Consider the following 27,202-nt stretch of genomic DNA (forward strand, 5'->3'; position numbering starts at 1 on the left):
GATAGGAAGCTGACACCGGGCAGATGTCTCTATGGGAGTCATCAGCAAAAAGAGGGTGACTGGAGTGCTGAGAATTGGGGAGCTTGTCCGGATGAGGCTCAAGAATCATCCCGGCCAGGGTGAAGTCACCACAAGGCCAGGAAGGATGGGGGGCTAAGAGTGAGTGATTAGACCGATAGGGAGGGCCAGGTGAGAGCAGTGTCACAACACCAAGGGAAGGGAGAGGTCAGTGGCGTCAAATGCTATAGAAGGGTCACATGAAATTCATTCATTCACACGGTAACTATTTACTGAATGAATACCCACTATACCCACTATGTGCTAGGTACTATGCCAGACACTAGGGGGTACAAGGTGAAAAGAAGAGACAAAGTCCCAGTCTGCAAGAAGATTCCGATTGAAGAGTCTGTCTGATTTGGCAAATTCGACTACACGTGGGTTTTGCTTATTTCTTTACTTCCTGTCTTCCCGCACTGGGGTGTGATTCCCACAAAGACAGGTACTGCTGGTTTTCCTCCCTGCACTATCCCATGTGCCCGGAATAGTTCCTGGCATACTGTTAATGCTCAGAAAGTATTTCTTAAGGGCTGGGTGCCATGACTTATGACTCCCAGCACTTTGGGAGGCCGAGGTGGGCGGATCATGAGGCGGAGTTCGAGACCAGTCTGGACAACATATTGTATTTTTTATTTTTGTAAAAATACAAAAAATCAGCCGGGTGTGGTGGTGTGCACCTGTAGTCCCAGCTACTCGGGAGGCTGAGGCAGGAGAATCGCTTGAACTGGGAGGTGGAGGTTGCAGTGAGCCGAGATAGTGCCATTGCACTCTAGCCCAGGTGACAGTGCAAGACTCTGTCTCAAAAACAAAAGTATTTCTTGAATGAAATGAACATATAGGATGTCTTTGGTGACCTCTTCTGGAGCTGTTTCAGGAGAATGACGAGGTAGGTAAGAGGCCAGTTCCAAGGGTTAGGGAGTGAGCAGAAGGTAACAAAGTAGAAATGGAGATGACAAACGACTGCTCTGAGGAGATTCACAGTCAAAGGAAGAGGAATACAGTGGCAGCTAGAAAGGGACACAAAGACCAGAAAAACTTTTATTTTCCTTTAAAGGTAAAAAGTATCTGAGCACATTTTCTAACCTGTAAAGAAGGAATCAATAGGAAACAGATTGAAAATATGGGAGGATAAAAGAGAAGATGACAGAAAAAGGTCTCTGAAAAGAGTGAATAAAATTAAGAAACCAAAAGGAGAGATGAACTTTGCACAGAAAAAGAGATATCCTCCTTCAAGACAGGAAGAGAGCCAACCAGCATAGCCACCTCTGTAACTGTAAAATAGCTGTTCATCCTGTAGAAGTCAGTGTAAGAGTCTGGACCCATCCCCTAAGCATAGCTGCCCATTTTCTCCTTGGTGCTCCTCCTCCAGAGACAAATCCATGGCACCCGAGATGACTCTCTTGCTGTGTTTAGCACAATGGTCAAGAGAAGCACTCTGACATGACTTCAAATCCTGGTGCTGCCCCTTATTGCTGTGTGACCTTGGTAAGTTACTTAACTTCTCCTTGCTTCCATCTTATCTTTCTAATGAGCCACGAAGAGAACACAGCTCCTAGGGTGGTGGTAGGATTAACTGAGTTAACACATGTAAAATGTCCAGAACAGTAACTGGTACAGTATAAATTCCCAATAAGCTATTATGATCACGGTCATTACCGCACTTTTTTTGTGTGGGGGTCTTTGCCAACTAAATACGACTTCTTGCAGGCAAGGCTTATGGCTTATTTCAGCTCTATATCGCTGGCACAAGAGGCAGGGTGGCTGGCACACAGCAGGCCTCAGCTACTGTGTATTGAATACATTTGTAAAACTGCCATCACAGCTCAAGAATCCAGTTCTCCTATGTCACCATCACTGCCACCTCCTAAACTCAGTTAGCTTAGTTCACCTTGGCTAGGTCAAATGTCTCTTCTAGTTTGGTTTTTATATTACAATGTGGTGACTATCATTGGCCCTTCTCACTAGGTTCATACTTTATTAAATGTTAGAGCTTAGAAGAAATTTAGATATTAATAAGTCTAACTCTTTCATTGTATTATACAAATGAAAAAACTGAAGCTAACAGAATTTAAATGCTTTACTCACGTAAGATACACAAGACAACCTGTACGAGAGCTGGGCTGTGTTCTAGTATACTGTGATGCCATGCTGTGGCCAGTGTGTTTCACTGTTTAAAAATATGACTCTTATCATGTCCCTCTCTGCAGTATCAATTCCCAACTCTTTCACAGACTAGCCCCAGCAAGCTGCACTGATCCTCCAAAACCCAGGCACTATTACGCCATGTACCCTTCATCCTGTTGTTAATTCCACCAGGAACCCCTGCCTATGTGGTCCACACCTCAAACCCAGTTTAGGGTCTATATGATTCCATAGACTATTTTATATTCTATACCATGCTTTTTTCATGACAAGTAATGTTACCCCAAATTGCTATTTGTAGTTCTCCAACACACGAAGACCTACCTTCTAATTTCTCCCATTCCTTCTCTTTTTCTAACCTTTCTACGTATTATCAAGGCACAACCAATACATACGTTATGGGTACATCTTTGTACTGTGGTTGCTGTGGTACATTACTTCCTTCCAACGGAATCTGAGTCACCGTGGGCATGGACTTATTTACAAGCACTTGTTTGTTTTCTACTTTCTCACCTGAGAAGAAAAGAAAAGTGTTAGGCATATTGTTATCATCTGTGTGGAATAAAGATTACGAACTAGGCACAGATGAACATGCCTATAGTCCCAACTACTTAGGAGGCTGAGGTAGGAGGACTGCTTGAGCCCAGGTTGAGGCTGCAGTGAGCTATGACCATGCCACTGCACTCCAGCCTGGGCAACAGAATGAGACACACACACACACACACACACATCATAGTGTATATAAAATAAAGAAAATAATTCAGAGTACTATGTTAACATAAGAAATATCATCTCAGTAAATAGCAATTTTATATATCTCTTAGGATGTTAAGTTTTCATCACTTATTTTTATTTACAGTTATTTCAACCAGTAATAAGCCACCACCAATTCAACTTGGGCAATGAGGAAATCAAAATATTTCTTTGGTTTTGCTGTTATTCCCATTTTTGCTTTGTATCTCTTCCTGGTAAGCTCAAAGACCAACTACCTGTAGTACTGTCATAGCGCATATTTTCCAAGCCATACTGACCAGTGTTAGGATGAGAAAAATCCTCCAAGAAACAAAGGCAGACAGAGGGAGGAGAAGTCACGTATTCTGTGTCTCTTTGGAATCACAGCTTGATAAAGCATTCACCACCCACAGGCCAACCATGACAAAGTCATGTGGATTTTCCTCCTAACAACTGGGTTCTCTCTACCTTCACCACAGCTCCTGGTACCAGGTCTACCTTCTATTTCAGTGCCCTTCTAATCCTTTTTCTACACTGTAGTCAGAATGATCATTTCAAAACACGTATCTGAATATATCACTGCTTTTAGGATCATAATGAAAATAGTATCATGGGCTCAGCATGGTAGCTCACGCCTATAATCCCAGCACTTTGGGAAGCCGAGGTGGGTGGAGAACTTGAGCCCAGGAGTTCGAGACCAGCCTAGGCAAGATGGTAAGACCTCATCTCTACAAAAAATACAAAAAACTAGTCAGGCACGGTGGCATGCACCTATGGGTCCCAGCTATCCAGGAGGCTGAAGTGGGAGAATCGCTTGAATCCAGGAGGCAGAGGTTGCAGTGAGCTGAGATTGTGCCACTGCACTCTAGCCTCGGTGACAGACTGAGACCCTGTCTCAAAAATAAAATTAATAAAATAAAGACAATACTAACACAGTTGCAAAGACTTGCTTACTCTGGCCCCTACCCCGCGCGTCACCCACCAACTCATGCGCACCATGCTTCCCTGCACTCTCTTCTTGTTACCCGCACTGGTCTTCTTTCAGATCTTTTAACTACCAAGCTCCGGGACCCTTGCACAAGCTTTTCTTACTACTTAGAACACGCTCCCTGACCCTCTTGTTTAGTTAACTCTTCCCTATCCTTCAGATTCCAGCTCACTTCCTTGGGGAAGGCCATGCTGATCTTCCTAACTAGGTCAAATCCTCTTGCTATAAAATGGCCTCATAGCTACCTATATGATTCCTTAACCTGCGTTTGTGCATGATCCTCTGATCAATGTCAGTCTCCTGTACCGGTCTGTGAGACCCATAAGGGCAAGGACTATTTGTTTCATCAACAAAATGCATTACAAGTTTGTAATTATAATGGAGTCATACCTTTGCAGGGGGACAAAATTCTAAAGTAGTCTGTAAGCTAAATGCGTAAATGAAGAAATACCAGTGTAGATGCAGGGACACGAACTACTCTAAATATTTCCTTAAAGTGGCTTTTCTATTATTCAAAATTATAACTAAAAAATTATAGTTAGCATAGATTACTGATAGGTAAAAACATAGTGTACAGAAAAACAAACTGGAAGGAAATTCATCAAAAATGACCTCATTGGTTGAGTTTGGATAGTGGTTTTATAGGTTGTTACGTTTTTCTGCCCTTTTTGTCAAATATTCAGAAATATTGTTGAATAACATATGATTTCAAAGGTATATATTAAAAATTTTTCTTTTAAAAGGCTTTTACCTGGAGAACAAATACCATCTGCATCTAAGATTTCATGTCGCCAGATAGGTTTCCTTGTAGCAGCATCCAACATGGGCCCCATCACTTTATCAAAAGTCTGATTGGTGTATCGTTTCAATGTACATTTAGCATTTTTATATACAAGGCAGCGCCCAAAGCCTAAAATGAAACCAAAATGGGCATTAGAACCACCAGTAATCCAAAGCTATAAGAAAACATGGATTTGTGCTACTCAACAATCCCCTCCACCTCACTCTCCCCCAAATCCCAAAACTTCTCTGTATCTGGGACATAGTACAAACCAAATAAAAATCTGATAATCTGAAGAAGTGGCACAGGACTTGTCCCCTACCTACTGTCTGTGTAAACACTGGAATCTCTACAACCATTTTCTGCACGGAATACACCTTGTCAAACTGGAGAAGGGTGAGAGAAATCTAAGACTGGCACTGTGATTCTTTCAGAGGACAGAGCCATAGAATATTAGAATTGGAAAGGGCCTTAGAAATTACCTGCTTAACCTATCTCTTTCACAGGCACTAGGAGTGAGGTCCAGAGAAATTAAGTGGCCAAGGTCATCTAGCAAGTTGGCAGCAGAGTTGAGGATTGTGTTAAACAGCACAAGTCCACTGACTCCTGAGCCAGGACACACATCCTTTTGGTGCACAACTTCTGCTAACCTTCCCTGGAAAGTTTTCCTTTTTAAAATTTGGCATTTAGAGCAAGTTCTAAGCCAGCAAGTAAAAACATTAATTTTTCTCCAGAGAAGAGACAGAATGAAAAAAGAACAATCAAATTATTTCAATGGGAAAAATAGTTCTCCTCTGCCCTAAAGATTGGAGTTTAATTACATTTTTAGATTGCATTTATCTAGTGGATGAGGGAAAAGCTGTGAAGTCAACTAACAATCTGAACATCAAGAAAAATAAGCTGTCTACCAATAGATCAGAAAAATAAAAGGAAGAAAAATAAGCAAAAAGGACAGAAGAAAAACCTCTGGGTGGGGCAAAAAAACTCAACCACTGAATCCCTAAAAGAAAAAATCCATGAGTTGTAGAGTTACCCAAAACAGCTGTCATTCCTTCAACACTATAATTTCCTAAGATTCTGTGGCTGCATTTCTTTCTTTTTCCCCTTTGGCCAAGCAGTTATTTTAAACTAGATTATCTTACTAATCTCCTCAGGATATATTGAGCCATGCCAGAGTTCACTTAAATAAGAAAATGTCTCGGGATTCAATGCCAGTTATTACTGATGAAATAAATGCATGGCTATAAAATCCTTCACTTAACAATTTTCCACCAAAAGCAGAAATCTAAGAATGTGACTTTAGAAATCAATCAGGTAAAAGTGGATTTATAAATAAAATCTCAGGGCTGTAATGTAATTTTTTAAATATGAAGGTGACTGTGAGATGAAGTAACGAATTTCTACAACTGGACGTCAGATGAAGACATTTGTGTCTTTAAGCAAGGCCGTAGTCATCATGGCTCCTAGGAAATTGTGTATGGCCATAATAAACTGGGCTCAGAATGCCAGCTGGTTTGGAAACATTACATGATCTTGAAATTTCATACAGTAGCCATTAACTGCAACATGCTGGAGTGTAACGTGAATCTTAACTGCATGAAATCAAGAACTGTTTTCTTCAAAGTGTAAATAGACATTTTATTTACAGGTGATAGCTTAAGAGCTAGCGGACAGTAAACTCAGATCATTAAATTGGGTTGCAGAGTTTCTGACAGACATCACAAAGTCTTCAGATTTCCACATAAATGTTACCAGTTAATCAGAAAGGAAAACATCTAGTTTTAAAGCATGGCTGTTGTCATTTGGAGGAAAAAAAGAGGCATAAATTAAGTGTGGCCAACATTAATGCCAAAGACACATGTCTAGGAGTACTATTATGGCTGCCTAGCAACTACAAAGAGGGAAGGGGAAGGCATAGTGGGTATGCCAGAAAGGAAAAAGAGAAATGGAGATTATGAATAGAGAAGTCAGACTTCAGATCAGGTGATGTCTAACAAATCACGAAGTGGTGACTTGCGAAAGTAATTGTCAAAAACAGAAAGAAAAGCAGAAAAACTCCATGCCAGAGTTTGCGGCCATATATTTTTAACTTTCGTCACTTGGCCAAAGAAGGTACCAAATTATGAGGTTACACAAATAAGAAACAGCCTTTTACATCCAGATATTGCTACTGCCCTCTCAAACAGGTTTGTTAACAATATATATCGCTAGATACAGTGAAAACACATATTTCATATATTGTAATTCCTGCTGGAAAACAAACACATTCTTACATTTTTTTCTCTTTGAAGGACTGTCTCACGTAACCAATAAAATAACAAAGAAGAAAAATATTCTGTAGTAGTACGTTTAACAAATTATCTCAATATACTATTCATTAAAAATGACAAGAAAGCCAACATCAAAACCCAACCACCTCCTGTTTCTATATCATAAAATTCAAATAACTTGAAATGACATTAACCAAGTGATCTCTACATTAATCATCCCTATATCTAATTCTGCAAAAAGCACCTGTGGCGTTAGTTTTGGAAATTCACTTACCTCTGTCTAAAGAGGCCTTGTTTAAAACAAGAGCATCTTCAATATCATAGCCACTATAGCTCATCACAGCAACTGTTGCATTCTGTCCAGCTGGCAGTTTCTCAAATTCTATCAATTCAATAGTTTTTGTCTTAACCATGGGTTTTTGTGGATATGCTAGTAGATACATGAGAGTATCAATTCTGTTTCGCTGGTTGTACCCTATAGTACCTGCATTGATATTGAAGAAAACAAAATACAACATTCTATTATGCGAAATAATAAGGTAGTAAAGAATATAGAGATAAATACATTAACATCACTAATCAAAATGAAGAAACTCTTCAGGTTCAACATTTCAAAAGCAATACTCTCATGGTGGCTTAACAACTTGTAAAAGCAACTTTTCTCACTAATATTTAAAGTTTTAAAGTCCTACAAAGAAGGAAAAATATACTCAGAGTATATTTTAATCTAAATAATTTAGACTTTTTGGATTTATATTAACCCATTTAAGGGATTTAGTTTCCACTGGTTAACTTCACAATGAAAAATTCTTTATTTGTTTCTATCGTGTTCCAGGCCTGCTGGGGAGAGGTAATGTAAGATAACACCCAGTGTTCACTTCCAAGGAGCTTATAAAATGGAAAAACAGGTATATTCCATAAAAAGAAATAAACAATTACAAAAGTTCTAAATGAAAAAGAATACAGAAGAGAAGGGAAGAAAAAGAATGAACAAAGAGGAATTCAAGTGAGAGCAAGGAAGAGGGGATTATTCATTTATTTGATGATTCACTTATTAAGCAGTTAATAAACACCTACTCTGTGCCAAACACTGGAGATAAAATGGGAAAAGGCATGGTCCCTTCCTTAAGAAATCTAGGGTACAGCCCAATCAGGGGTGGGCTCTTCCCTCCTTAGCAATCAGTCTTCCACCTGATTATTCCTCAGAAGGGTGTTATTGGGTCATTGTCAACTGAACATGAAATCAGAAGGTTAACCCTTTCTCTCATTTCCCCTCATAAACACACTGGGGTTCATGGACCTGTCTGAAGAAAAGTCTTTTAGTCTCCTGGGCTTGTGGGCACAGAACTGATGCTACACAGAGACGTTAAATTTGGAAAACTCAGGCTTGCTCTACCGTTGAGCTTGAGTGTGGGCTACAGAGCCTCTTTAACTTCTCCTAGGTATCTCTTTTTCTTCCCCCGTGAATAGCTAAGAACAGATGTTAGTGTTAGAAAAAAGAAGGTAGCTTTAAGCCTCTCTCTCTTGCACATGCTTCCATAGTGACATATACACAACACACACACCACACACACACTCCAAAGTACCTAAGTGCCATTTCACAGAGTTATACCCTAGGGTGTGCAGACACCAAAACTCAATATTCATTTCCTTTAACTTTTTCTCCATACTCATGTCATTAAATCAATGATGATTTCATTTTGGGGATGAAAATAAGCTATTCAGGCTGGGCGTGGTGGCTCATGCCTGTCATCCCAGCACTTTGGGAGGTCAATGTGGGTGGATTGCTTGAGCTCAGGAGTTCAAGACCAGACTGGGCAACATGACAAAACCATGTCTCTACTAAAAATGCAAAAATTAACTGGGCAAGGTGGTGTGTGCCTGTAGTCCCAGCTACTTGGGTGGCTGAGGCATGAGAAGCACTTGAGCTCAGAAAGTAAAGGTTGCAGTGAGCTACGATCATATCACTATACTCAAGCCTGGCCAACAGAGCAAGACCCTGTCTCAAAAAAAAAAAAAAAAAAAAAAGAAGAAGAAGGAGAAAAGAAAAAGAAAATAAACGAAGCAGCAAAAATGATACGGTACTCCTTGACAATTACTATTGAAATAAATAGTAAATATGTAGGGAATATCTAGTACAGTGACAGTGCCATGCTTATTATATAGATTATAGATGCTCAATAAATGTCAAGTGAATTAAATTGAAGAATCCCATTATACTTTTTATGCCAGTATGTGCTTAAATCTCTAAAACTTAACAGGATTCAGCTGAAAAACAAGTCAAACTGAACCTCATGAACTTTTTATCGAGTTTGCACTATAAATTGCCAATTAATTTATGCTATTTTAGTGCCAACTAATAAACTGGGCAGGATACCTGGCAATAGATCACTTACTGTTTTAGAAATAAGATTACTACTGCTGGGATTATGGTAGAGTTCACTGACAATAAGTTTGTCCTTTTATATGAAAGCACTTAAAATTTATGTTGAGATTTCAGTTCCAATTGTATACTTTACTCAGCTGGAGACAAGGGTTCAGGCAATGTCCCACCAGGCTGCCAAACATGTCTTCTGAAACCCGAGACATGCATTATTATGCAGCAGGGAAACATAAATGGCTGCACCTCTAAACAATGGTGAAAGAGACTGGATCCTGCTATAAATTGTGCTACCAGGCCCAGAACATAATTCTCAGGCATTACAACTGACCACTGAATGGATGAACAACAAAATAGTTTAGCAAATGTTTAGTGCTTATGACATCAAAAAGTTTTCTCTAAAGGCTTTTCAAAGAACTTGTGAGAGTATACATGTACGTGCATTTTTAGCAGCACTGATTATGGGTTTGTAAGTTAAAATGTTAAATAGGATTTATAAACTATTCTATGTCATAAAACTTCAAAATGCTATCAGATTCCCAAATTTTTATAAAAATAATGAATGGCTGACTAACCATTTTGCCAAGAAGCAATAGGCAAGCAAATGATAGGGCTTGTCTGTGTGCAGCACATGCTCAAACTTTGATTCCCCTATTACTATTTTCAGTTTCCTTAAAAAGGGAGACCACTCATATATGGATTTTCTTTTCCCTCTACTGGCCCTGAGACAGCAAGACCAATCTCTCCCTTCCTCTACACCTCAGCCTACTCAGTGTGAAGACGACGAGGAAAAAGACCTTTATGATAATCCATTTCCACTTAAAGAATAATAAATATATTTGCTCTTCCTTATAATTTTCTTAATAACACTTTCTTTTATCTAGCTTATTTGAATTGTAAGAATATAGTATATAACACATATCACATACAAAGTAAGTGTTAATTGACTATGTTATTGGTAAGACTTTCAGTTAACAGTAGGCTATTAGTAATCAGCTTTAGGGGAGTCAAAAATAATACATGGATGTTTAACTGTGAGAGGAGTTGATGCTCCTAACCCCTGTGTTGTTCAAGAGTCAACTGCAACACTGGTTGAGCATCCTTAGTCAAAAATCCAAAGTCCAAAATGCTCCTAAATCAGAAACATTTTGAGCACCAACATGCCGCCACAAGTGGAAAACTCCACACCTGACCTCATGTGATGGGTTGCAGTCAAAACTTAGTCAAACTTTGCCTCATGTACAAAATTATTAAAAGTATCTTATAAATTACCTTTAGGCTACGTGTATAAAGTGTATATGAAACTTAAACGGATTTCATGTTTAGACTTGGGTCCCATCCCCAAGATATCTTATTATGTATATGCAAATATTTCAAAATCCAAAAAAATCCAAAATCTGAAACACTCCTGGTCCTAAGCATTTCAGGTAAGGGATATTCAACCTGTAATAAATAACAGAGCTCCTGACTTCAAGGGGCTTATAATTTACATTCTACCAGAAAAGGCAGCCTGATCGTGATCCACAATGGACAGGAAAAAAATGAGAAAAGAAGTTAGTTTTGGTTGAGAAGAATTTCAGTAAGCTTTATAGGTAACATTACATAGAAGACATAGAAAATCTTTTATATGTTACTCAACAAAACTGGGATTCAGCTTCCTTGTCAGAACAAAAAAAAGTATGTATTATATTTCAAAGGATTATTATTGTGATTAAAAAAAAAAGGGCTGGGCATGGTGGCTCACACCTGTAATCCCAGCACTTTGGGAAGTCAAGGCAGGCAGATCACATGAGGTCAGGAGTGCGAGACCAGCCTAGCCAACATGGTGAAACCCTGTCTCTACTAAAAACAGACACACACACACACACACAAAAATTAGCTGGGCATGGTGGAGTGCGTCTGCAGTCCCAGCTACTCAGGAGGCTAAGGCAGGAGAATTCCTTGAACCCAGGAAGTGGAGGTTGCAGTGAGTTGTGATAGTGCCACTGTACTCCAGCCTGGGTGACAGCAAGACTCCATCTCAAAAAAAAAAAAAAAGAAATAATGTATGTAAAGAATTTGGATACTCAGTAAGTGGCAACATTATTTATAATCAATATTAACAATATTAGTAATAATAAAAATACATCTTATTACCCTATATCATTCATTCTACCTCCCACTCAAGGCTACATACTAAACTTAGAGTACTCAACTGTACCTCCGTATATATTCATTGCTAACATTCTAGTCTTAGAAAATACCACATAAGCTTATACCTAAAATAGCTACAATAATTAAAAAAAACTTTAACCAATAGCAGAATTTGAAAAATAATTTCCAGGGTAATTTGGCCAAAACATTTTTTGCATTTTGTACCCTCAAACGGACAAAAAATAAATATGCTAAAAATCAAATCAAACAGAAAGGGGGAGAAGGTGTAGGATGAAACAATATTTTATGAGGATCTTTGTATATTGTGTTTTTAGTGTCTCAAAATCCTCCAGCCTATTTCTAGTACATCTCAGCCTACTGTAAAGTGGGGAACAGAAAGGAAGAAACTATCGACTTAGGAATAGAATCTATTGAAAACAAACACAAAAACAGAAGCTGCATTCACTCCTGAGCTTAGAAAAAAGTCCCAGTAGTTTGCAGTTGAAGCGGGAAGGGATAGTGAGAAGGAGCCACTGTTGAGGTCTGGGAAGGTCTGTGCTGCATATTCATTAATTGAGCTGATAGTAACTGAATGATCCTTTTACACAGGAGAAAGTGTTCCACTAGAGGATTACCAACTAATAAACAGGCAGGATATGAAAGTGTGGCTCATGTGAACTAGGCATCGGGTGCCAATGAGATGACACAAAAGGTGGCTCCAACACACAGCCCTTCCTGGTAGTGCTGAGTGACCTGGAGATCCAGCCATTTCCAGATGTCCACCTGACTTTCTTGCTCTGAGCCATGTCACAATACACACACAGCCATATCCATGGAGAAGTGCTTCTCAGTGGCACAGTAAGATGCTGTGTGGGAACTCGAACTTTATTAATAACTTAAAGCACCTAAGATTGGAGAACACCCTCTGCTGGTGTTTTATCGTGGATTAGCTCCCTTTCACATACAAGGTAAGGCTTTCCATCTCTGTGGTTTGTGGGTCTCCTTCATAGTGATAGAAAATGACTTTCTCTCATTTCTTCACTCTCTTGCGGAGTAGTGGGAGGGATAGTAGGGAATGGTAGAGAGCAAATTTTCCAGACTGGCCAGAATATTTAGTGAATTAATTCTAAGCTACTATCTTCCATGTTATACATGGACCGGACCAGCAGACAGAGGAATAGCAACTAAAATATTATTTTAGAAAATCCACATAGAATCTCTGAATTTAAATAATCTTCAGCAATGGCTCATAGTAAAAACGGGATACAGTGTGAGTTTTAGTTATCAGCTGTCAAGACTGCAAGGAATTAAAACGATCCAGAGAAGTCCTACTTAAAGTGCGAAGTCTGCATTATAGACCTGGGTATCTGCTGTGGGTTTTCTCCCTCTGCCGACCTTTTTCCTTTTGTCGTTTTTCAAGCAGACTTTGCTCAATACTTCTGCAGCTATTTCAGTGTCCACAGAGAAATGCTGCCGTGTTATATGCCAACTCTAAATGTACTTTTATCTCGCTGCTTTTCTTTCCAGTCAGGTGTTTTATAATAACAAATAGTAACAAAGGCTTTTTTTTATTACTTAAGATATTCAGTGGCTTTTGTCTTCCTAGCGTCAGCAGTAACGTCAGAGGATTGTATCCAAGGAGCTAAATGTGCAGGACCCAGGGTCAGAGCAGCTGAATACACCAACCTCAGAAAACACAGACAATGAATTGCAAATGACACTCAAAACAAAACGAGAAAAAAAACCTTCACACAGAAAACTACAAAAGAACTCTACAGACACTGAATTGGCTTTCTGTACACACTGATCCTGCTTAACTGTGTGTGGTAACTAACCAAACGTTTCAGATACTCATGGCCACATATAAAGGGTTTTTCTTTTCTTTTCTTTTTCTTTTTTTGTGGGGAGCGAAGTTATAAAAATAAAAATATTATTTCTTTCTTTCTTTCAAGTCTATTCTTTATTTTTTAAAAAAGCTTCACTACATGGAGATAGCTGCAGCTCTTTCTGTTTCGATCTTCAAACACACTAAAGAGTGGCATTAGCGATGAAGTGATTAGTCTTCCGTTAATTCTGCTGAAGGTTCCACACAAAAGGTGTATTGTTTCAGCTGGGATTCACATCATGAAACAAAATGGTTTGGTAAACCCAATAGAAGTGATAGCCCTTTCATGACACACAGGGTTCAGTACTGTATATTTCAACTTGTTAGCAAGTCAGAAGCACAAGCGGGAAATCAGCCTACACCGCTGCTGAGGATGAATGGGAAAGGCTAAATTGATGAGCTGCTGTTTAGATTTTCCCACTGGGAATGATTCTCAACTGTCCAGGCATTACATCATTCAGGTAAATAGTAGCAGGATAAAATGCTTTTTATTTCTTTGTAGCTAACCAGAGGGCAATATAAAAACTTGAAAAGAAATATATCTACTCTCTATCCATAATGAAGAAATAGGGTTTCTTAATTGCCAAGCTATGGTCAGTTGCAGCTGGTTGTCGGTAACGGAGGAGCTAAATGCATTCCGGTTGTTACCCAAAGGCAATGTAATGCCTCCCTCTCTACATTTTTACAGTTTCTTTATGAAGTTCCTTGCATCATACTTTAAATCAGAGATGGCAATCATACTGGTGTCATGGGCATATACGAAAATAAAATGTATTAAATATATTAGGATTTAAATGATTTTAAAAAACATTTCAAAAAGCTTTATAAGTAAACCTTTTTTTTTGTGGCGGGTAAGGGGGCACCGGTATTCTCTCTGTATTACCTTCAAGATAAAACTCAAACTCCTCAACATATGGCACTTCCCTTTAACGCCTCTGTACCATGCTACACTAGGCAGCCACACCAAAGAACTGAGACCTCTTATGCTATACTTGCCCACACTTCCATACCTTCAAATATACTCAGTCTTCCAAGACTCAGCTCAGCTCTGCCCTTCAGAAACAACCCACTCTCACTTTAAGTGACCTTCCTCCTCTAATTTTCTTAGATTTTGGTTGTCAATTACAGCATTTATTACACTAGATTGGGTTACTGTTTTATTTGTTGGTCTCTTCTACTAGACCCAGAACTCCCTGAGCACAGGACTCTGCCTCATCTCTCTATTTTCAGGCTCCAGCCTCATGTCTAGTCTACAGTTACGCTCAATAAATGTTACAAATGAATAAATAAATATATGAAAGAGAAGAAAAAGAGAAAGAGGAAGGAAAATAAACTCAGAAATCAGTGTGACATGAATTGGATAAGTTTTAGGAGATACATTAGCAATTGCAAGGGTATAATGGGTTTGGGGATTGTCAACCAGGCAATTACTAGGTACATTGGAATAGACATCGTACATCTTTATCTGTTTTTTTCTCCCTCTTCCTCCTTAAGCTTGAGTTTTTCTGCCCTTTCTCACATCTCTCAAGGTTAACAAGTTACGTTTTACAGGGCTTTTCTCTTTATATTTATCCCTCTGAATTCTGTGACACTAATTATATATTGCTTTGTTTGGTGAAGGAAGCAAGTTTAGAGAGGTTTTCTCCATTTTTGTTTAAGCTTTAGACATGGCAGGGCACCAAGCCTTGCAGAGTTCCATATGCAACTCCCTGGGCTTAGTAACCCTCCGGTGTTCCCAGTGCCTGATTTGTTTAAACATATAATACTGGTGAAGCAGGAATAAAGGTGTAAGATTTTTTCCAAAAGTATTTCCAAGTATTTAGAACCAACTTTCAAGAAGGAAATCTTACCCATGGCTTGTTTCCCCATGGCACACTGATAAGTGTTTCTTGGTGACTGGTTATGGTGAGGGTATGGGATCAGTCCAGCACACACGCCGAGAAGAGTGAAGGGTTCAATCTCCAAGTGGGTGGTGTCTCTAACAAGTTAAGTAAAAATCACATATCTTAAGCATCAAGTACAAAAATAAATTTCTCTTAAAGGGTATAAAAATATTGTTATTTACGTCCTCAGGGGATTTATATGTCAATAAAATTTGATGCTAGTAAAACTGGTAAAATAAAAACATACTTAAATAAAATACAATAAAACGTAAGAACTTGTAATTAACACATATATTACTATAGTCAACATATAGAAATACATCAACAATATCCACATGGATGAGTAGCCTGGTTTTCCTCATTCTTCTAACATATATCAATGAGCACATTGTATCACCATTTAAGAGTGGAATATATATCCTTTAAGAATAGTTACTAGCTGGGCACAGTGGCTCACGCCTGTAATTCCAGCACTTTGAGAGGCCGAGGCAGGTAGATCATGAGGTCAAGAGATCGAGACCACCCTGGCCAACATGGTAAAACCCTGTCTCTACTAAAAATACAAATTAGCTGGGTGTGGTAGCGCGAACCTGTAGCCCCAGCTACTTGGGAGGCTGAGGCAGGAGAATTGCTTGAACCCGGGAGGCGGAGGTTGCAGTGAGCCGAGATCATGCCACTGCACTCCAGCCTGGCGAGACAGTGAGATTCCGTCTCAAAAAAAAAAAAAAAAAAAAAAGAGTAGTTACTATAGGCCGGGTGTAGTGGCTCAAGCCTATAATCCCAGCAGTTTGGGAGGCCTAGGCAGGTGGATCACTTGAGGTCAGGAGGTCAAGACCAGCCTGGCCAATACAGTGAAACCCTGTCTCTACTTAAAAAACACAAAAAATTAGCCACGCATGGTGGTGGGCACCTGTAATCCCAGATACTCTGGAGGCTGAGGCAGGAGAATTGCTTGAACCCAGGAGATGGAGGTTGCAGTGAGCCAAGATCTTGCCATTGCATTCCAGCCTGGGCAACAGAGCAAGACTCTGTCTCAAAAAAAAAAAAAAAAAAAAAAAAAAGAATAGCTACTACAGACCTACAGGGACCAATACCATAGCCACTAGACACTAGATAACTGTGGCTACTGAGCACTTGAAATGCCAGACTAGTGTGACTGAGAAACTGAATTTTTTTATTTTACTTAATTTTAATTACTTTAAAATTTAAAACTCAAATTGAAATTTAAATAACTCAATTCAGTTACACAAAACCTTTTATCTTGGAACAACTCACATTTATGAATCTTTTAAAAGTATAAATGTTATGAAATGAGATCTAGTATTTCTGATAAAAAATTGGCATCCAAATTGAAATGTGCTGTAAATGCACACCAGATTTTGAGGACTTATAGTAGGAAAAAAAGTGTAAAGTAGCTCATTAGTTTTATATTAATTACCTGTTGACATGATAATATTCTGGATATACTCACAAATAAAACTAGTATTTAAAATAATTTTACAAGTTTCTTTTTACCTTTTTAATGTGGCTATTAGAAAGTCTGAGGTTGTATAGGGTGGCTTGCATTTTATTTTACTGGACAGCTCTGCTATGGGTAGTATTGGACACAAAGTAAGATTTTACCCAGTAGATGTCAGAATCTTGGTTACTTTCATAATATATTTCTGCAGAAAATTCAGTTTTTTGGCCAAATGATGAAGCAACTCAGTTGCGTTAATAGGAAAGAGTACTCAGATTAATTATAGGTATTTGTGGAAAGTACCAGATATGTTATCCAGGATCTGTGATCTCTATGGACCTACTATTTTTCCCTCAAGCGTTTGTGAAGTGTAACCTTAAAAATGTCAGTGGTTTACAGCACCTGTGGACCGAAGTGATGTCCAAGAAACCAGATCCCAACCCATCAATGGAATGTACCTAGTAAAAGATCTCCCATTTATCCAGTTTTTCATCTATTTTTTTTCCCAAAACACATGTATTAAATTATATCCCTAGTTTGGTGAGAGAAGGTGCCTTCCATGTAGTTCTTGATGAGTACTGTTTTCACCTTACGACTTAGCAGAACCCCAATCCTCTCAGACAAGCAGGAAGGGAAAAGACTTCCTTTGTCAAGCAGGAAGGGAAAAGACTCTAGGTTTTGTTTTGCTTTTTTCTTTAAAGAACATCAGCTTATAGCTAACAGATTTTCTTTTAAATATACTGCTTTGTTTAAATATTGGCCAAGTTGACATTCTCCATCTAAGTAGAAACTACTTTTTCACATGTTAAGATTGGATTGAGTTGAAAAATGAAAAGAAACATCTGAAGTTTTTTTCTTTTATGGTGACAACATGCATAAACTCATATAGTATCTAATAATTACTGGATGTCCAAACACTCTAGATTCTGATTTTAGAAAAAAGAAAATCATTCTCTTGAAAAGCATCAGTTTAGAAACTGAACAGGAATTGGGAGATTTCTTTTTTTTTTTCTGAGATGAAATTTCGCTCTTGTTGCCCAGGCTGGACTGCAATGGTGTGATCTCGGCTCACTGCAACCTCCGCCTCCCGGGTTCAAGCAATTCTTCCACCTCGGCCTCCCGAGTAGCTGGGATTACAGACATGCACCACCACATCCGACTAATTTTGTATTTTTAGTAGAGATGGGGTTTCTCCATGTTGGTCAGGCTGGTCTCAAACTCCCAACCTCAGGTGATCCACCTGCCTTGGCCTCCCACAGTGTTGGGATTACAGGCATGAGCCACTGCACTCAGCCAAGATTTCTTATTCACTGTATATAAAGCACTTATATTTAGTTAGAATGAAAACTAAGTAACCTGTTGTTTATAACAGTAGAACAATTGGAAACTATCTAAATATTCAACAGTAGGAAACTAGTTAATAAACTAAATATGTGTAGGTAGATAATGTAATAACAAACGGCAATTTAAAAAATATATATTTATGGCCGGGCGCGGTGGCTCAAGCCTGTAATCCCAGCACTGTGGGAGGCCGAGACGGGCGGATCACGAGGTCAGGAGATCAAGACCATCCTGGCTAACACAGTGAAACCCCGTCTCTACTAAAAAAATACAAAAAAACTAGCTGGGCGTAGTGGCGAGCGCCTGTAGTCCCAGCTACTCGGGAGGCTGAGGCAGGAGAATGGCGTAAACCCGGGAGGCGGAGCTTGCAGTGAGCTGAGATCTGGCCACTGCACTCCAGCCTGGGCGACAGAGCGAGACTCCGTCTCAAAAAAAAAAAAAAAAAAAAAAAAATATATATATATATATATATATTTATATATTTATATGTATACAGTCACACACCACATAACATTTTGGTCTACAACAGACTGCATAAATGATGGTGGTTCCAAAAGATTATAACACTGCATTTTTACTATACCCTTTCTTTGTTTAGATACACAAATACTTACCATTGTGTTACAACTGCCTACAATGTTCAGTAGAGTAATATGCTGTACAGGTTTGTAGTCTAGAAGCAACAGGCTTTAGCATATAGTCTATGTGTGTAGTAGGTGATGTGGGTGACAGACACCATCTAGGTTTGTTTAAGTACACTATTATATTCACAAAATGAAATCACCTGACAACAAACTTCTCAGAATGCATCCCCGTCATTAAGTGACATATGACTGTATATACAAATATATATGTATATAAATATATATACTAATATGGAAAATGTCCAGAGTATACTGGTTAAGTTTCAAAATCAAGGCACTGGAAATGTTTTCACTGTTTTATATACACACATTGTGTGGAATCATGTGTGTATGTTTGTACTCAGAAAAAAAAATCTAGAATAACACATAAGAAATTATTAACACTGGTGACTTCTGGAGGGTAGAGTCTGGTGGGATGGGAAAGGAAGGGGGTTCATTCTTTGTGCTTCATGCATTTCTACATTTTAAAAAATGTTAAGTATGAATTAAAACAAAAACTTCTAGATTTTTAAAATGAAATTAATTTGATGTATAGAATAGCTTGGTAATTGGGTAATGCTGAGAGTTATATTCATTTACATCAATGAAAAACCAGATGAAAATCCCTGCTTTCATGAAGCTTCTAGTGAGGGGAGATAGACAATACATAGATACATCAGTAAAATACCAATTTTACTCTATGGTAATAGGCACAAGAAGGAAAAAAAAAGTAGTAAAGAGGAGTGGATAGAGATAAGAGTTTCTATTTTCAATAGAGTGGTCAGAAAAGTCTCACGAGAAGGAGACACCTGAGTGAAGACCTGGAGGAGGTGAAGCAGTGAGCCATATAGGTATGTGAGAGAGTGCTCCAGGCAGAGGAAGCAGCCAGTGCAAAGGTGCTAAGGCAGAGGCATGCCTGGAATATTTGGAGAAGAGGCCAGTGTGGTTGAAACAGGGAGCGGGGAGCGGTAGAAATGGGAGTGGGCAGATTGTGCAGGAACTGGAAGGCCTCCGTAAGGACTTCTGAGGGAGATGGAAAGCCCCTGAGGGATTTGAGAAGAGAACGGACATGCCCCCTCTGCTCTATTAGGAAAAGACTGTATGGGAACAGGTGTCAAAATAGGAGGCTTTTGCAAAAATCCAGGTGAGAAATAGAAATGGCCTGGACTAGGTGATGGATTGAGGTAGTGAAAAACAGTTCAGATTCCAGATGTATTTGGAAGGCTCACATGATGAACTAGGGATTGATGTCGATACAGAGAAAAAGGGTCAGGATGGAATAGAGGGTTTTGTTGGCTTGAGTAATACAAGGATGGAACTGTCACTTATGGGGCTACTATAAAATAGTTCTATTTTATACTCAGGATATGTATCTATATCTATATATTTTTTAAGTCAGGGTCCCACTCTGTTGCCCAAGCTGGAATGCAGTGGTGTTCCAAGTATAGCTCACTGAAGCCTCAAAGTGGACTCCAGTGATCCTTCCACCTCAGCCTCCCAAGAGCTGGGATCATAGGTGCGCACCACAACACTCAGCTAACTTTTTTTTATTTTTAGTGGAGATGAGGTCTCACCGTGTTGGCCAGGCTGATCTCCAACTCCTGAGCTCAAGCAATCCTCCTGCCTTAGCCTCCCAAAGTGCTGGGATTATAGGTGTGACCCACCACACCTGGCCCTCAGTCCATTTTGAAATGAGGGGTACAAAATAGTACTTTGAGAGATTCACATCTTTAAGGAAGAAAAATTCTGACTAAAAAGCACTATTTACAAAGTGCAAAAAATATATATATTTGCAATATATATAACAGCAGCAGGGTCTTGCTCTGTCACCCAGGCTGGAGTGCAGTGGCATGAACATGGCTCACAGAGCCTCCACCTCCTGGACTCATGCAATCCTCCAGCCTCAGCTCCTTGAGTTACTGGGACTACAGGCCTGCACCACCACATCTGGTTAATTTTTAAGGGTTTTGTAGAGACGGGGTCTTGCCATGTTACCCAGGCTCATAAATTATAATCTTTTAAAAAGTAATATATTTCATTTGGTAGCAGAAAACAGAAAAGTTTTTCTTTTTCCTGTTTTAAGACACAGGTTCTCAGCCAGGCTGGAGTACAGTGGCACCATCATAACTCAATGTAACCCATAACTCCTGGGCTCAAGTGATCCTTCCACTCAGCCTCCCGAGTAGCTAGGACTACAGGTGTATGCCACTGCGTCTGGTTAATTTTTTATTTTTATTTTATTTTTTCAGACATAGGGTCTTGCTATGTTGTCCAGGCTGGTCTCAAACTCTTGGCCTTAGGCGATTCTCCTGCCTCAGCCTCCCAAAGCACTGGGATTACAGGGGTGAGCCGCTACACTGGTCAGAAAAGTACTTATTCTTGATTGAAGACATAAATAGTTATCAGGTGGTAGTATTAAACTCTCTAGCAATATATCTGCAAGAATTCCAATTTCAGGTAAATGGCACATCAGTCACATGCATCAGACAGCAGGTTATATAGATGTTCTTTAATGTACTCCAAATGGAACACAGACGCTTCTAAAAATACTGTTCAAGAAATATTGTGAACATACTATCAATTCAAGTGTACTCTAAGTGTAAACTTAGAGATAGTTTTTGAACAGACTATGTAGAGAATTCCTGTACTGACAAGAATTCAGATGTCCATGGACAAAATCATCTCTAAAAGAGGTAAGTATATTTTTATACAGCTTAACTCATTAGTTCAATTTTGGCAGTTATCAAGTATTAAAATCAGAGAAGCAACTCCCTTTAAAAAATATACATTAAGGCTGGACATGGTGGCTCACGCTTGTAATACCAACTACTCAGGACACTGAAGTGGGAGGATCGCTTGAGATCAGGAGTTTTAAGCTTCACTGAGCTATGTTGTGCCACTGTACTCCTTCTGGGTGACAGAGCAAGACCCTGTCTCAAAAAACAAAACAAAACAAAACAAAAAAACCAACCATATATATATAATATGTGTGTGTGTGTGTATATATATTTATCTATCTATGTATATGGATATATCTCTCTCTATGTATGTATGCGTGTGTGTGTATATATAAACTATCACACGAATAGGAAGGATAATGAAATATAAAGACGACTTGTTAGCTGCTTTGTAATACTCTTCACTGGGATAAATGATGGGTTATACTTTGCTATAAAATTGTATATTTCTATATGGTACACACAGAAATACACAATATACATATATACCATGAAATACTATGCAGCCATAAAAAGGAACAAGAGCATGTCCTTTGCAGTTACGTGGATGAAGCTGGAAGCCATCCTCAGCAAACTAACACAGGAACAGAAAACCAAACACCGCATGTTCTCACTCATAGGTGGAAGCTGAACAACGAGAACACAGGGACACAGGGAGGGGCACAACACACAGCGAGGGGCCTCTTAGGGGGTTGGGGGAGGGAGAGCATCAAGATAAATAGCTAATGCATGCTGGGCTTAAAACCTAGGTGATAGGTTGATAGGTACAGCAAACCACCACGGCCCACATTTACCTACATAACAAACCTGCACGTTCAAAAAAAAAAAAAAAAAAAGATTGTATATTTCTAACAGTTCCTGTTAAAAGAAGTTAGTTTCTATAGTCAGAACAGGTTTTAATTACGGTTGCTATGGATTCTACTTACTTATTAATTGTGTGTTCGTACAGTGCAATGTTACAATCATTTTCTTCATTCACATCTAAATATTCAACCAGACTCTCATGTAAGAAATCTTCAAAATTCCTGGGAAAATATTGGTGAAAGAGACATCATTAAAAAGCATTTTTCTGCAGTATTTTATATAACAACAGGAGATACTGGCTTTCATTTAGGCCCAAAGCACCTTTCTCTCCCAGAGGATATCATTACATTGAGATACCTGAAACATGTTATTCTTGGCTCACACAGTAACCACAAATTGCTGAAATAAAAACAGCAAAGTGTCTGTCTGTAACTCTTGTCAACCTAGTCCCCACTTCTTAGAAAAAAATTCTGACCTTAGAAACCTCATGATGAGACCCACAGTGTCTACACTGACACATGATGTAAGTCCTTTTCTTACCAGAAACACTTGTGTACTAACTGACTTCAAGACTATGTAAGCCTCATGATCTAAATTGATGAATATTTTACAATGTCCAAGCAAGTTCACATGGAGCAAAATAGGTTTTTAACAGGCTGGTAATTTGATGGAAAGAAATTAAAACACTAAAATGAAAATACACTTTTCTTAAATCATGTATGTGGGTATTAAGGAGATTGGTAAGTTTTACTTTTGGCTACTTACCTGTACCCTTGGGCCAGCTCTTCCATATGTTTATTTGTGACTGCTGGCTTCTGTTTCTTGACAATTATGTAGGGTCTAGAACGGAAACAGCAAAACCAAATTAATAGCAGTTCCAGGGAAAAATTACACAGGCAAGTTAAGTTTACCAAAGTGAGATGAAGGAAGATATAAATACGACCAAACCTATTCCTGGATTGCTGAGTACACCAGGTATTTTTTGTATGCAAGAGCATGGTGTAGGGGCCTATGTTCTCTCTCACATATACACACATACATACCCAAGCCCATGTGCACATGTGAGTATGTGTACACATATTCATGCACACACACAGTGCTTCCTGCAAGTATCTTAGGAAACATTTGGTTTTGAACGAAAAGGCAACACAAAAATGATACTCAAAGTCTGCAAAGGAAACAAAACCTTTAATGTCATATTTTTTAAAACGGTGTAATGTATCAATCTAAAAACATCCCCTGATTTCACATTGGAAATATTTTGCATACTACTCACGGAGTTAACAGTCAAAGAAGCACTGTCACCTAGGGTAATAAGTGGCATTGCATTATGAGGTTCTGATGAATATCCAGACGTTTAGAGTAGTTTGATTTAGTCTAAACATCACTGAGCTAGGTTAGCAAGATACTTAAAGCTACAAGTGACCAAAGAGAGTGGCTGAAAGTTGGCAGAGAATAAAGCTTTCTTACTTTGTGGTTTTCAGCAACATAATGGGTGGAAGGTGGAGAAGGCATTCTGGCAGATTAACCTGTAACTGTCAGTGGGGACTTGCCTCGGAGGGCTTTGCCACCATGAGGAAACCCCGACACAAAGGATGGCATGCGGCACTGAAACGTCAAGGGCTGTTGCTATTTGGATAAGCAGCTCTTACAGAGAGGAGCAAGTAACCACCAGACACTTGTATGCGCTACCCTAAAGTCCAAATAACTATTTGAGGACTAATGAGCACTTTTCAACAGTTAAGAACAGGAGCTGCACAATTACAAAAGCGGAACACAAGTTGTTGAAAAATGAACTGGGTGAGCTTTTCATGGAAATCCACAGTACCTCAAAATTCTGGCTCCTTCTTGGTAGGAAAGCAGAGCCCACTAATGCCTCATTTGAGCGCTGCAGTGGATTCAGGTTAAGCCTCAGATGAGACGACAGAAACCGGCGGAGGAGAGGGAGGGGATCACATTTAGCTGCCTCAGTTATCCTTACGTTAACTCAACACATTCTACTATTTTTTCCTGCTAGATCTGTCATGCCATTATAAAGTTGCTTCTATAAAAGAGTTTTCTTTTCGAATATGTATTATGTTGGATGTAATGAAATCCTAAAAAAGAGTAACCTAGAAATTGTCACTGTTATTCCTGCTCTTAACTGGACCATGCTATTAATAGTTATAAATAAGCACCTAATGTGTGCCTGGCACTCTACAGAGCACTTACCACACCTTATATCAACTACTTCTCAAGACAATCTTAGGCAGGCATTCTTGTTTCCATTTTATAGCCAGTGAAACCAAGGCTGAGAGACTGAAGTAGTACACTCAGAGTCACACAACTCAGTAAGTGGGAAGTTAGGATTCAAACGCAGGTATATCATCAGCTAACCATTCTTTGGTTGCAAAGAAGAGAAACCAATTCTGGCTAATTTAAGCAAAAATGAAGTTTACTGGAGGCATTAAGAATTTACCGGTGCTGGGTGCGATGGATCACACCTGTAATCCCAGCACTTTGGGAAGCTGACGTTGGTGGATCACTTGAGGCCAGGAGTTCGAGACCAGCCTGGCCAACACAGTGAAACCCCATCTCTACTAATAACACAAAAAATTAGCCAGAGGCAGTGGTGTGTGCCTGTCATCCCAGCTACTCGGGGGGGCAGGGGTGGGAGGGGAGCTGAGGCATAAGAATTGCTTGAACCTGGGAGGCGGAGGGTGCAGTGAGACAATATTGTACCACTGCACTCCAGCCTGGGTGACAAACTGAGACTCTGTCTCAAAAAAAAATAAAAAAGAGTTAATGGAAGGATAAGAATCAACGAAAAAACTGAAATGCTCAGCCTCAGAAAGAAAAGGAACTAAAGCAATTCCAAGGATCCAGAAAATGAGGTGTAACCGGCAGTCTCTTGCATGCAGCACTGGGAGAATGAATCAGGTCCAAGCACTTCCCTCCCTTGATTGATTTTACCTGGGATTCAAATTCTCTGATGAGGGGGTATGACTGGCCTCATTTGGGTCATATGCCCAACCCCTGGCTGAAGAGAAGAGGGCACTGGACTGACCATCCCAAGAAGCCTGCCAATGGGGAGGGGCAGTCCTCAAAGGAAAATGAGGTAGTATCATATGAAGGAGGAATGGATGCTGGACAGTCACTCTCCCAGCTCTGACAGACTTCCAGCTACTGCTAGCTCACTGCCTCGTGCTTCAACTCAACCCGAGGTATACACAGAATAACTACGGTAATGCTAGAAAAGGCTTGTGAAACAAAGCAATGTCCTCAGCTGATGTCTCTGCATATCCCCTCAAACCAGACACTATGTCACATTCATCTTTGTACCTCCAGCTCCTAGATAGTACCTGTGCATAATAGGCCCTTAATAAATACTTACTGAATGAATAAAAGGAATCTACTTTTCCATTGGATCTAGTGTTATTTTATTTCTTCATGTCTCCATGTTTTCATTCTTGCCTTGTTTCAGCCTTTCTCCTCCCCACCTACCTCCAAGTTAACACAATCCTACTCATCCTTTAAAGCTCAGTTTGTAGCAACAGACTATAGTGGGCAAAATCATGCATCAAACGAATCCTAAGGACTTTCAAATAAAAAACAGACTCCACCACTCTTTAGTTTTCAATAAGTTACTCAGCCTCACTGAACCTCAGTTTCCTCATTTGTTAAACGACAAGAATAATCCAACCTCATAGGGTTGAATGGAGTTAAAGCCTTACACATATAGTGCCTCCATTAAAATGACAAATAGTGGCTAGCATTAACTACTAGCACAGATGATTGTTATTAATCATTTTTTCTGCCTTTCCTGGCAGACTGAGCTCTCTGAGGGCAGACTCTGTCTCCCATATTAATTTGCACCTCAGTACCTAATATGCATATTCATAAAGTGTTTGCTCATGGAATTAAATTTATCTTCACAATGAAAGCGATTAAAACAGTTTCATAAATAAAAACCAGTCTATTTCTTTCAAGAATAAATATAAAGAGATTCTTAAAAACTCTTTTTAGTAACATATACCTGCATAGCCTTCCTCCATCAGAAGAAATATAGACACATCGATCTGTAAGATTTGTTGAGATGGAAACAAATTCATTGATATATCCTGCTCTTCTCATGAGTCGAAATGTATTCACCAGCTTTTTGTGGTCGCGAATGACACCCAAGATGTTACCTAGGCAAAAAGAAAGAATGGGTAAGGCAGAAATAAAAAATAAACCCAACCTGATTTAATAAATCCAACCAATAAAAATAGTAAGCAGCACTAAGCAGTTATTTGAAAACACTGTTATTAACACCTGCAGCCAGTCCACAAGGTTGCAGGGAAGCAACAAAGGAAGAATGGTTAAGGGCCAGTCCTTCCAGATGCTGGCTGAGGAATACTGGAAAAGTCAGCTTCATTTTCCTCATCTTTCAGCACAGTGCTGGGGCATGAACTTGGGTCCAAACCACTTGGGTTTGAACACTGGCTCCATCACTTCCACAGGGTGACAGTAAAGATTAAACGAGCTGATCATTTAAAGTACTGAGAATTCTGCTTAGCACCTACTAACTGCTACTATTAAACTGCTTCTTGTTGTAATCATCATCTGTGAAATGGGGAAAACGAACTTTGCTTCCCAAGGTTAGCGGGAGGATTCAAATAGGCACTGGGTAAAGTGTGGAATAAAAGCTCACTCAGTGTTAGCCTCTGGGATACAATGAATGAGGTAGTCAGTTAACAGCCCTGCTGAGGCTCTGACCCCTTCCTCACCAGCCCATATAAAAAAGAGTTAATGCCTCCTAGAATGAGCAGAAGGGGGAGAGGAAGAGAGGACAGACAAGTGATAAGGGATAAGCTCATGGAGCATACTAGTGAGAGGACAGGCACACACAGCAATAAATCAAAAGCAGAAAGGAAGAGAGCACACTTCCTGCTGAGTCTCTGGAAGACTTTGAAGGAGGTAGGAAGAGGTATATGAAAGAAGTAACTGGAGTGTGAGCCAGAGGAG

General features: G+C 39.4%; 1 protein-coding gene across 1 annotated transcript in view; it reads right to left on the minus strand.

Annotated features, from left to right (window-relative positions):
* POLR3B (RNA polymerase III subunit B) overlaps positions 1 to 27,202 on the minus strand; it is a 144,210-nt gene that overhangs the window by 41,571 nt on the left and 75,437 nt on the right. Inside the window, exons 16-22 of the mRNA XM_010367520.2 lie at positions 26,232 to 26,385; positions 22,982 to 23,056; positions 22,339 to 22,437; positions 15,219 to 15,346; positions 7,245 to 7,454; positions 4,671 to 4,829; positions 2,595 to 2,712 (exon numbers count right to left, since the gene is read on the minus strand). Coding sequence (XP_010365822.2) covers positions 2,595 to 2,712; positions 4,671 to 4,829; positions 7,245 to 7,454; positions 15,219 to 15,346; positions 22,339 to 22,437; positions 22,982 to 23,056; positions 26,232 to 26,385 — 943 coding nt within the window. The remainder of the gene's footprint in view (positions 1 to 2,594; positions 2,713 to 4,670; positions 4,830 to 7,244; positions 7,455 to 15,218; positions 15,347 to 22,338; positions 22,438 to 22,981; positions 23,057 to 26,231; positions 26,386 to 27,202) is intronic.

This window comes from Rhinopithecus roxellana, chromosome 10, assembly GCF_007565055.1.
Source record: "Rhinopithecus roxellana isolate Shanxi Qingling chromosome 10, ASM756505v1, whole genome shotgun sequence".
NCBI classification, from domain to species: Eukaryota; Metazoa; Chordata; class Mammalia; order Primates; family Cercopithecidae; genus Rhinopithecus; species Rhinopithecus roxellana.